The sequence below is a fragment of the Phyllostomus hastatus genome, unplaced genomic scaffold, assembly GCF_019186645.2.
Source record: "Phyllostomus hastatus isolate PE091 unplaced genomic scaffold, TTU_PhHast_1.1 phas_contig_210, whole genome shotgun sequence".
Lineage (NCBI taxonomy): Eukaryota > Metazoa > Chordata > Mammalia > Chiroptera > Phyllostomidae > Phyllostomus > Phyllostomus hastatus.
The window spans coordinates 31,324,693-31,336,766 of NW_025333737.1; the positions used below are offsets into that span (position 1 = coordinate 31,324,693).

The 12,074-nt window shown below is 45.1% G+C and overlaps 1 protein-coding gene across 6 annotated transcripts in view; it reads right to left on the bottom strand.

Annotated features, from left to right (window-relative positions):
- BRCA1 (BRCA1 DNA repair associated) overlaps nucleotides 1-12,074 on the bottom strand; it is a 53,233-nt gene that overhangs the window by 23,030 nt on the left and 18,129 nt on the right. For all 6 annotated transcript variants that reach the window (XM_045837011.1, XM_045837010.1, XM_045837009.1 and 3 more), the window contains exons 8-12: nucleotides 10,844-10,889; nucleotides 9,521-9,597; nucleotides 5,557-8,910; nucleotides 5,109-5,197; nucleotides 2,507-2,675 (exon numbers count right to left, since the gene is read on the bottom strand). In XM_045837011.1, the coding sequence (XP_045692967.1) occupies nucleotides 2,507-2,675; nucleotides 5,109-5,197; nucleotides 5,557-8,910; nucleotides 9,521-9,597; nucleotides 10,844-10,889 (3,735 nt within the window). The remainder of the gene's footprint in view (nucleotides 1-2,506; nucleotides 2,676-5,108; nucleotides 5,198-5,556; nucleotides 8,911-9,520; nucleotides 9,598-10,843; nucleotides 10,890-12,074) is intronic.

Genomic DNA, 12,074 nt, shown 5'->3' on the forward strand with positions numbered 1-12,074 from the left:
CACTTCCGTTATAACGGACTATGATCTTACAAATGGTAATGTTTACTTTGTAAATGACAGGTAATCCAGGAGGAAAAAAACAACAAAGTGCCTGAAATAAAACAACTTTAGCCCTGGCTAGTGTGGCTCAGTGGATTGAGCGCAGGCCTGCAAATCAAAAGGTTGCCAGTTCGACTCCTGTTCAGGGAACATGCCTGGGTTGTGGACCGGGTCCCCAGTTGGGGGCTCGTGAGAGGTAACCACACACTGACGTTTCTCCCTCTCTGTCTCCCCTCCCCCTCTCTAAAAATAAATAAATACAATCTTAAAAAAAAATCTTTACCTATGGAGGGAGGCAAGTATAATTTATAATGGGGAAATAAACAGACGTGCACAGAATTTTTTTTATTGTTTTAGAGAAAGAGGAAGTGGGGGCAGACAGAGAGAGAAAAAAACATTGATTTGTTAATCCACCTATTTATACACTCATTAGTTGATTATTGTATGTGCCCTGACCAGGGATCGAACCCACGACCTTGGTGTATTGTGATGATGCTCTAACCAACTGAGCTACCCAGCCAGTGCTGCACAAAAATATTATGCAGGCTTGAGAATGAGCCTTCCATAAACTGTAGGGCAGATCTATGCTGAGGGCAGGACATTTGAGGTGATGACCCTAGAACAATGAATAAGTTCACTACCAAGGATAAAGTAAAACTTAACAAAAATGTTTTATATAGAGATTCAGAAATTTTCAAAAAGGTTCAAATCCATAATAAAAATGTATGAAAACATGGCATCTATAAAATAAAATAAAAAAAAGAAAGCCACAAAGAAACATTCTGTCTATAGGTCTTCAGGAAAAAATAAACACCCTGCCCCCAAAGAGGAGATAGATTTACACACACAATCAAAGCCAGATAATAACATTTTGTAAGTGGTGCACAAAAATTAAAAGTCTAGCCTGTTTTTAGACCGAAGATGTAAAAGCACCTCAAAGAAGAGAAGTCTATTGGGGCCTAGACTTTGGGATTCACTATCTGGTCTGTGAACTAATAAAGATACAATTACAAAGAAAGTACTTAAGGAAATAGACTTGAACCACTGCCATACTAACAGAGTTTATAACTTCTCATGCATAAGCTACTGTTTCTCCCGAACATGAAAATTCTCCAGGACACACTCCCTGACCAAGACCACAATTCTGAGTAATTAGGAGTTGAGTTCCTAGAAAGACTCAAGAGAAGGCCTTATTGCCCCAAGTAGGACTCGGGGAAGGAAGCAATGATGTGAACACTAAGTTAGCTGGGTAGGCATCACTGAGACAGGAATGAGTAACACCTAGGGAGGTCGCGCCACACCTGCCCATTCTTAACTACCAGCTCCCCGCCATGAAACCCATGACTGTCCCTAACCTCTCATCTACCTGGTTACCTATTTGCCCTGTTTAAAATCCTGCCCAATGTGCTGTTTTCCATAACGCTCTTTCCAATTATACTGGCACCTCGATACTCACTGGCTTCAGAACTCGTCAAACCTGGTACTCGTTGCATTTTGATGAACTGTTTCAGCACTTGGCGCTCGCTCGCCACTGATCACACTCGCCAAAACTCGTATGAGTCACGATGCCACCAGCAAGAGAAAATGCTTCTTCAATCGTCACTCGCTCGCCACTTGTCAGAACGAATTAATGACGAGTACTGAGAGGTACCACTTTCAATATTCAAAATTTCACTTTATTGTCCTTCATTGATGCCACAATTCCTCAGCTCAGTTCTCACTTCTTACAGCAGGGGTGTCAAACTCATTTTCACTGGGAGCCACATCAGCCTTGCAGTTGCCTTCAAAGGGCCAAATGTAATTTGAGGACTGTATACATGTAACTACTCCTTAACTAGGGGCAAGGAACTCGGCGCTGTTGCCAGGTAGAAACGAGGTGCCAGGCCGGATAAAACAAAGTGGAGGGCCGGCGTCGGCCCTCCGGCCTTGCATCTGCCACCTGTGTCTTCTGGAAGCCAGCTCTGATCAACACCGCCTGGTGCTTCCTCCAAATGCTCCTGAGATCCATCTGGCCTTGCTCACAACTACAATGCTGGAGTAAAGCACCTGACTCTGACACATAATTGGGTTTTCTGGGATCAAGATACAGCTCCTGAAGTAAAGAGCATCTCTTCCTATAAACCAGAAGGCACATGGAATAGGGCTTTGTGGTTTGACACCTGTGGTGTAAGAACTATGAGTGGTTTTTTTTGAAAAAGGTAAGCTTTCTAAACTGATGGGGTTACCTATTGCCAATCTCTCCCATTGCACTGTGGGCTCCCCGTCAGACAGTGACGCTGAATGACTCTCTCGGTCTCTCTGAAGGGTATGCTAATTCTAAGCAAGCACGAGAACCATGGAGTGACTCAAAAAATATATGCCGAGCAAAGATCATAAAACGTTCAAGCTAGGTCAACATTTTTCTGGAGATAGAGACTTAGGGAAGGGAAGGATTTTGCTTAAGAGGCACTGGGCCAATATTTCAAACCTTTCTCTGACGTGTTTCGCTCCAGGTTCAGCAGGTCCTCGGACGCACAGGAGTAGGCTATGAGGACAGGGGACCTGTGGCAAGCCTGGCTCTCCTGCTCTAACACAGCTTCCAGGTGGTCCATTTCCTGCTTGATCTTCATCAGGTTATCCTGCATGGTGTCTCTCTGCTGCAAACACACACACACACACACACACACACACACACACAAAAACAACACTGAGAAAGTTACACTCTTCTAGAAACTTGCCAGAGTGCAAGAATGTCATACCAATTAATTTTAGCATGGGAATTAAAATCACCTAGTATGGAATGATAAGTTCTGGCTGAACGACTTTTAATCCGACCATATTCATGCAATTAATGCCCATGAAATTATTTCAGAATGATATTAAAGGAGTAAAAAAAAAAAATCCATCAAACTCTCCCTAATAGACTTGCTTTATTGTGATGTCCTTTTGAAGTTATCACAGCGCTCTCTTTTAAAAGCACAGGAGCAAAAAAAAAATAATTAAGGTGCTTAGACACTTTTGATACTTAAAATTAGCACGACTCTGTTAACATTTTACACAGGCCGTGTTTCAAAGATTTAGTATTGGGGGACTCAGAAGCGATGTGGGTTAGTCCACACAAAAACGTCTGACTTCTGGCTTGTGGGGACACTTCTTTTTCTGGGATTCTTTGAACATTTAGTTTCTAACAGGAAGGACAAAAAGCGAATTCCTGTTTGTTCACTCGATGGCTGTTTGTTGACCATCTATTACACACGTCCGACACCGTCCTAGCGCCGGGGACACAGTCCGCACAGCGCTGCCACTCTGTCTGGCGACTGTACCTAGAGACCTTCACGGAGGAGGACCTGGGAGGGGAGGGACCTGCAGACACAGCTCTAGGAACCCCTGTAAGGAGTTACTGTTTCCAACTCAAGACAAGGGGCTCTTCTTCACATACAGGGCTCATGTCAGAAGGATATCTGATAAATACAAGGTTTTCGATAAGCAAAGTATCTGATGATCAAGGAGATTTACATAACAGACCTTTCTTCCTTACTTTTAAGAGGGAATGTTAATGGGTGCCAGCAAACCCTGGGGAAACACGGATTGTTTCACCCTATTTCTTCTCCTGATGCTTGAAAATGACTTTGCCCCCCACTAAAAACCAGCCATCCGCTTTCTCCTGCTGCACGGAGTTCACAGTTTGCAGGGGGCTTTTACGACTAGAAGACGCATTCCCAGCTCCACCAAGGCTTCCAGCGCTGCCCCGAGCCTGCTAGGCTGCAGAAGCGCCACTGCCACCGTGTGGCGCCTGGGAGTAGTTCCACTGCCAGGCCAAAAGGGCTCCCCTAGGTAAATCTGGACCAAAACCTCGGGTACCTGTAAGCTCTAGAAGCTGCATTAGATACTCCTGGCGTGCCCATCACATCTACCCTCGATGTGGCCATTAAATAGGTTATAAAAATCAGCAAAAATAATAGTGGGAGAATTAGTTATCTGTCCTTTAGTTTTTCCCAAAGGAATTACTTTATAGCTTGGACAATTCCCCTGTAGGCAAATGGACGGATTACACTTGGGAGACCAATACCAAGCTGGTTACCAAGTTTTCTTGATTCTAATTCTTACGTGTTTCTCAAACTAGCCCTACTCTTCCATTTCCAACTCTGCTACTCTGATTTCTATTTTTAATAAAGCTACACTGTGGAAATTCCTTTAAAGCATGTTTATCATGCCTTTCTTCCATAAGGACCCTAGTGGCGGACCACTGCTAAGTGAATGCTTTCTGAAAACTACCTTATCATCACTCATCATAGCCTGCAGGAGGAAGTCCAAATCGCTGAGCATAGCATTCAGAAGGCCCTCCATACCCTCTCATCTTTTATTTCTCTCCCGAAGCGCCCACATGCTCTGTTTTCCAGCCACACAGGACCACTTTGTGCTTCCTGGGCATTTCACACCTTGCGTGCCTTTGCCCGGACTGCTGCCTCCCTTCCCTCTCCACCTGGAGGAGTTCTTCTCATCCTTCAAGGCCCAGTTCGATGACCTCCCTCAGAAGCCCCCACCAACCACACGTCAACAGATGACCCCTTACTACTTCATGCACACGGCTGACGCACGCACAGACCGGGGTGGGACCCGCGGCCCTCCTCTCGCACAGCGGTGCTCTCCTGTTTTTGCTACAGGGCAGGCGGGTTTTGAGAGTTCGGCAGCTAGCAGGGGTGTCCAACCTTGTGGGGTCTCTGGGCCACACACTACATACACAAACATTAACAAAAACGGATGAGCAAAAAGGTTTTAGGTAAACTTATGCTTTCGTGTTGCACCGCATTCATAGCCATCGTGGGCCACGCGTGGCCGGCAGGTCGGACGCCTAGCTTACTCATTAAATTCAGTACGTAGTGTTGGTGAGCGCGGTGGTGTGCAGGAAATAAAGGGCTGCGTGAGTCCCACCTAAACAGGAGACTGTAATCTGACTCGAGCAGACGAGGTACCCCACGCTGTCACACCCCCGACGCTGAGGGAGGACCCAAGCCGGTGTAAGACTGCGGGGGGGCATCATACGCCTGAACGCGGAAGGGACCACCCACGCACCCACGCGTGCTTGTTACCTGAGTGGTCAAAATATCGCTCTGAGAGGACAGCCCTGAAGAGTCTTCAGAGAGGCCTGTTTCACTCTCGCACTCAGATGCCGCTTCATCTGAAATGGTAATAAAAATAGACTCGGATGTAAAAACAGTCAACACTGCAATGTGCTGTAGCCGTTTCTTCCCACTGGCAGGACACATACCGCTTTCCTGTTATAAAAAGTGATTACGCTCCTTGTTTTGGGACACCCGGATTTCCTCCAGAAATCACAACAACAAAAACCAGAAGCAAGCCCACCAGCCGTTTGGGCATTGAGCGATGTTCCAGCTAGGTGAAGGACTTTTAAGGAAAAGCACCTTAGAAGAAACATGCTTAAGGTTGAAGAAGCAGTTACTCTAAATATACTTGGTAACTCCTAAAATGTGCTCCCTCAAAGGACGAACCCCTAGCTCATTTCTATAAAAGCAATACCTAAGTTTGAATCCACACTCCGCTCTTCTCGATTCTCCTCTTCCAGGTCAGGTTCCCCTTCCTCATCATCTGAAACCAGTTCCTTGTCGCTCGGAACTTCCTCGTCTTCAGACTGACGGCTCACTTGCTTACAGTGAGAATCGAACATCAAGAAAGAATCCTGGCTGTCTGTATTAGCGGCAAAATCTTCTGCCACACCGCACTGTGAGGAGAATAAGCTAACAGAACATCCTGCTTCTTCGCTAAGGTGACGCTCCTGGGACGCCTTTGCTGACGTGACCTGGTCACTGCGGTTACTTAAGCTACTCTTTAAAGGTGCTTGGTTCTCCTCTGTTTTCTTAGACGGACCCTCTGCGGCAACAGCGCTGCATCTGGGCGACGCAGAAGGTCTACTGGTGACCTTACCAAACAGTAAGTGCTGGAAGCAGGGCAGCTCCTCGTCCTCACTAGATGTGTCCTCTTCTGAGGATTCGAGTTTCCTGGCCCTTCTTGGGTGACCCCGAGCCAAATGTGGGTGGGCTAAGGGACTGGGGCTCCTTCTGCATTCGTTCGGGGCACTTTTGCTAAAAACAGCAGATCTGTCCTTAATGCCACCTTCAGCAAAGCTGTTATTCTCCTTTACCTTGTCATCCTTTAACAGGTCGTCTAGGGTCTCGGAACAAACCTGAGAAGCGGGACTGCTTCCCAGAGGTTGTTCTAGGTTATCTGAAATTTGACACGGAGAGAAATCTGCATTAACAGCCCGCACTACTCCCCCACCTTCTTGCCTTTTTATGTCAGGATCTTTACAATTACTCAGAGGAAGACTCGGTGTACAGACTTCAGGTGGCATGAGCCCCAGTCTGAGAATGGCACTCAATTTTGACCCTCTGTGTCTGCCTGCCTCTGCTTGAATATTTTCACCACTGGAGCCTACTTCATTGGTACTGCTTGAGCTGCCTTCTTTAACGGTGCTTTCTCTCGTTTTGGTCTGGCTGGTTGTGCCCACCGTACTCTGAATGACGTTCTCATGTCCCACTGCTCTGGCAGGTGACACTGAATGTTCCTCCAACTTTTCCTCTGGCAGGTTTTCTTTACTGACCGTTTTAACAGATGACCTGACGGGAGAAATGGGTGGTATATGATACGGGTTTTGTGAAATTCTGTATTTATTTTCAATAGTGAGTTTCGTTTCCTTGCCTCTGAACGGAGATGACTGACAAGGCCTGGAGCTTCCTTTCAGACTATATTTGGCGTGTGCTCCTGGCTTTCTATCTTTCTCAGAAACCTCAGGAAAGCCTGCCGCTGGGTGAGGTGCCCGCACGTGCTCCGTATTCGATTCCTTCTCTCCCCGATGTTCTTCCTTTTGCCCACATTCAAGAGTGACTTTTGGACTTTGTTTCCTTGTGGGCCTGGAGTGGGAAGAGACGGTTGCATATTCCTTTTCTGGATTTCCTGGATTGGAACCCAGAGCAAATGACTGGCGCTTTGAAACCTTAAATGTATTCTGTAAATACTGTGTATCGAGGTCGCTCTCTTCCATTTCTATGCTCGTCTCCTGAACCTCACAGCTCAGGAGATCCTTCACGCCCTCTGTGTCATTAGAACAATCACGGATACGTTCCTTCGGGTTTCCAGCTGCTGCACACCCACCCACACGTTGATCTGGTGCCGTTTCCGCCTTCCCTGGGGTGTCAGGTGCCAGCAGGGAGACGCTATCCTGAGTGTCACAGTCAGTTTCGGGCACCAGTAAAATGTTGGTACTCTCCGTAGACCTGTCAGTTTGCAAGCTTCTTCCTCCACTGAATATCAGATCTTTGAGGTCTTTGGTGCCTCTAGACACTTGAACTGTTCCCCCTTTCTCTTCTATTTCTCCTCTTTGAAGGTTAGCATCGACAAGTTCTTTAAGTTTAGTAGAACCTGAACCATTAGTAAAAACGCCAGATACGTCTGTTAAATTTAGCTCTGGAAGAGCATCACTGGCGAGACTTTTGTTTATGTGTTCATTTGCCTGGTTACTCTTGTTGGCTCCAGCCGCAGGGTCTGGACCTTCCACGAGCTGAAGCTTTTTGCTCTGTCTGACTGGTATCTGCTCAGAATTTCCTTTCTTCGCCTCTTCGCAGCTAGAACAACTATCAATCTGTAGTTCGGTATGAGTAGGTGAGCTCGGATTTTTACTGACTACGAGTTCCAGTGCATAAAGATGCTTGGGAGCGGTCTTCTTCCTCAGCCTAGTCTTCTTGGGTGCTTTTGAACTGTGGACATTTAATTCTAGTTCCATGTTGCTTATGCTGCTGCTTATAGGCTCAGCTTTAGCTCTGAAAGCAGGTTCTTTCTCCACTGATTCTGTTGGGTTAGAATTCGTCTCATTCTGAACATAATCACCTTCTGTTTCATTCCCGTGGCCATTATTAGTAACGTCCATCGCATGACCATTCTGTTCTGTTCGGTCAGTTCCCTCAATTAACTTCTCAGGCGTCTTTGGAACAACTGTCAACTCTACCTTCTTGATAAAATCCTCTGGGTGAAGGCCCGGGGTAGTTCTCCTTTTGCGCTTCAGTTTATTGGTGAAGGGACGCTCTGTCATCTGAGGTTCTGGAGTGGATGCTCCCGTAGCCAGACTGTCAGTTACGTGGCTCACGTTAGGGAGGCTGGCCTTCCTCCGATAGGTTTTCCCGAATATTTTATCTTCAATATTACTTTCTACTGGTTTGGCGTGGACTCGTTCACTTTCACATAGTAAAGCACCACGAGGCTCAGTGGCCAGTGAGGCGATGCTCTCTGGAGAACCAGGATACCCAACCACTTCATCTGGAACTTCTACTGCATCGGCTACTTCCACATTTGACTCAGGCCTCCCGTCGTGGGAGCCATCGGACGCTGGTGTTTCATCGCGTCTGGAAAACCACTCGTTAACTTTCTGTATGCTACTGTTCCGAGTTATCCAAGGAACATCTTGGGACTCTCCAGGGTGGTCAGAGGAGGGAGATTCTCTTCTCCCGTTCTGGGGATCAGCATTCAACACTGCGCTTTCCTCTGTGCTGGGAGTCTGCCCGTCGCCACATGTTTCTTTACTTTCAGCCCATCTGCTCCGCTGGCTCCTCGCTAAGCCAGGCCGCTTGCTCTGATGGCAGAACTCAGCCTTTCCCACAGCCGTCTGGGCTCCAGTGAGGAGCAAACTGCTGCTCTCACGCTGCAATGAGCCGGCACGAGTACGTGTGCCACGTGGTTCCACATGCAAGTCTGACGCAGAAATGCCCTGAGACTCTTCGGGAAGCTTCTCAGGTGCATGCCTCTTCTCAGGGGTGGTCAAGTCTTGATCACCGGACTGACGACGTTCAGTATTTGTTACGTCCTCAGAAAACTCACAAGCAGCTGTAGGTATACAAAAAGGACAGGTGATTAACAACAAATTATCATGGACAAATATGTACTTCATGAAACTTGGGGGTAGAAATGAAACAACTGGCTAGTTTTAGAGAAACTGTCTTCCTAAGCAACCAAGTATACTGAAAATGTAGCTCAAACTCTTTCACATAATTCCTAGATTCTCATTAGTTCCGCTCAAGATTAGAATTTAAGCTTCAGAATTCTTCCTACTCGTAAGCCACACCTCCTGTTTCTGTAACCTGAACAGTGCAGTAAAAGCAGACTGGGCATCAGACACACTGTACTCTGTCCTATCCCCAGACTCATACACCCTGTATTTAAATACCAGCATGCAAAAGATGAAATAGAAACACATAAATTTAAAGTAAAAGGCAACAACCTGTTACATAGGGCTCTGTTACCACCACATCGGTCTAGTGCCATCGAAATAGACCAGGCTGTACCATAACATCAGAGAAAGAGGGATGTTCTACCTCTGCCAAGAGAGGCTGTGAATTATAAATGTCCTAAATGGTCTTCAGAATAATCTAATTATAGTACTGTATCTACCCACTCTCTCTCCAGTGTCTATTACACGGGGAAGACTTGCCATTACCCTTTTTTGCAGAACTCGAACCGGCGTCAGCCCTGGAACCTTGAGGGGCGATCTGTAACAGGCCGTGATCTCCCACGCTGCAGGGGGAAACAAAGCCTTAATGAGAAACACCAGCTGTGTGCCCCGAGAGCTGTCAGGTGAGCGCAATCAAGTATTTTAGCTCCTTTAGGCAGGTGGCCGTGAGCTGATCAATTTAATTCACTTTTTGAAGCCTGCTCTTTAGTAACTACTAGTCAAAATGAAGGGGTGCAAGACTGACACACAGTCTCAAAAACCAGAGAGCAAGAATGCAGAACACTGCTTTTACGGACGAGCGAATGAGAATCAAAATTTAAATGACAGCCCATTTAAATACAAACCATGACCAAAAGACAGTAAGGCAAAAACAAACAACAAACGTTCCCGCAACACTGAAAAGTGTATCTTAACGAGAAAGCAAGAACAAAGACATCTAAAACAGATGAAGCAGACATCCCAACAGCATGCAAAGAGTGCACCCTTCTGCTACTCTGCCTTCTGTACTTCTTTTTGGGCTAAAAACCACTGGCTCTCAATTGAGAGATTAGGAAAAAGCTATTTGCAAACAAATTCTGATTGGCAATGACATCTTTATAGTTCACACAAGATATTACAGATCTTAAGGTCAAGGAATAATTTCTAAGGAAAGCAATTTGCTGGGTAACACAGTTTGGGGCTGCTTGTAGATTTTTGTATAATTCACATAGGTTAAGTTTGAGGAATAGATAGAACTGAGAAACAGAGGAAGCAAAGAAAAATGGAGTCCTGGAGTCCTGACCAGTGGGTGGCTCAGTTGGTTGGGCGTCATTCCTCAAAGCAAAATCTCGCCAGTTTGATTCCTGGTCAGGGCACATGCCTAGGTTGCAGGTTTGGTCTCCCGTCAGGGTGTGTATGAAAAGCAACTGATTGATGTCTCTCTTTCACATTGAGGTTTCTGTCCCTCTCTTTCTCCCTCCCTCACCCTCTCTCTAAAAATAAATAAATAATAACATCTTAAAAAAATAAAAAGGAGTCCTCAAATATTTTTATCGACCACGATTACCACAGTGTCAATACACTGTAGTGCATGAGGAGCTGAGCGAGCACAGATCAGAACCATCTGCTGGAGTGAGTCTGTGAAGAGCTGTTATTTTAAACAAAAGAATTTAAACAAACACAAAGGGTATTTTCGCAGCTATACAATGAGATGGAAGAAAACGGTGTATTTTAATGCCTTGATTCTAACCTAAAAAAAATATACCAAACCTTAACATTAACAAAATACAAAAACGCCAGCTTCGCAGACGAAGGCTCCCTTTGACTCACCTGTAATAACTTGCCTTATTAACTGTATCCTCAGAAGAATCGGATCCTAAAAAATTCATCAAATACCAAATCAATGAAAGAATTTGTACCGAAAGGTTAAACTTAAAAAAAAAAAAAGAAAGAAACACTTTTTGCAAAACAGATATTAATTCAAGGAGTACTTACTACGCACCCACTATATGACAGGCGCAATGATACATATGTCAGGCAGTACAGAGAAGTAGTTATAAGCACAGGCTCTGAAGCCAGATTTCCTAGGTTGGAATCATGGCCCTGCCACTTACTAGCTTCACTACCTCTCTGTGCCTTAGTCTCCTCATCTGTAAAATAGATGTAATAACAGTAACAACTCATGGGGTTCGTCAGGCCTCTCACGTGAGTTTTACAAGTAAAGTACAACAGGGCCTGGACTACACTAAGTGCCCCTAAATATCGGCTATTATAATTTTGATTATTATTGTGTCACAAAAATAATCAAAATAAAAAATGCGTAAGTCTAGGAACTTGAAAAAGACATACAAATAATTGCCAGAGAATCTGGTGAGTGCTACGGTAAACATATGGTGGCACTTGGCAGCCCAAAGCAGGGCTGCTCTTTCTAATTATAAATATATTCCAAAGGATAAGAAAATTAGAGAAAACTACCTAAACCGAGCTCAGCTCTTCTTAAAAGTCATTCTCGCCCTGGCTGGTGTGGCTCAGTGGACTGAGAGCTGGCCTGTGAACCAAAGGGTCGCTGGTTTGATTCCCAGTCAGGGCACATGCCTGGGTCGTGGGCCAGGTCCCTAGTTGGGCGTGTGTGACAGACAACCACACATTGATGTTTCTAGCCCTCTTTCTCCCTCCCTTCCCCCCTTCTACAAATAAATAAATAAATAAATAAATAAATAAATAAATAAATAAATAAAGTCTTTAAAAAAAAAGTCTTTCTAGTCTAGTACAATTTATGTTGGATCCTTCCAAATGCTGTCACCAACCAATCATACTCTTTCTTATCCATCTTTCCAAAGTACAGTTAAGTCCTCACTTGATATTGTCAATTGTTTCTGCCACTTCAAGCAAATTGTCATATAACAAAACCAACCTTATCCACAGAATAACTGATATAAACAAGAGTTACTGTACTTTCCTCTAACATCTCGTGATGTTATAACAAAACGATGTTGAAAGAAACGTTTTTCAAAGACATGCTGTGTATTTACTTACACATACTTATAACCAGACATCTTTC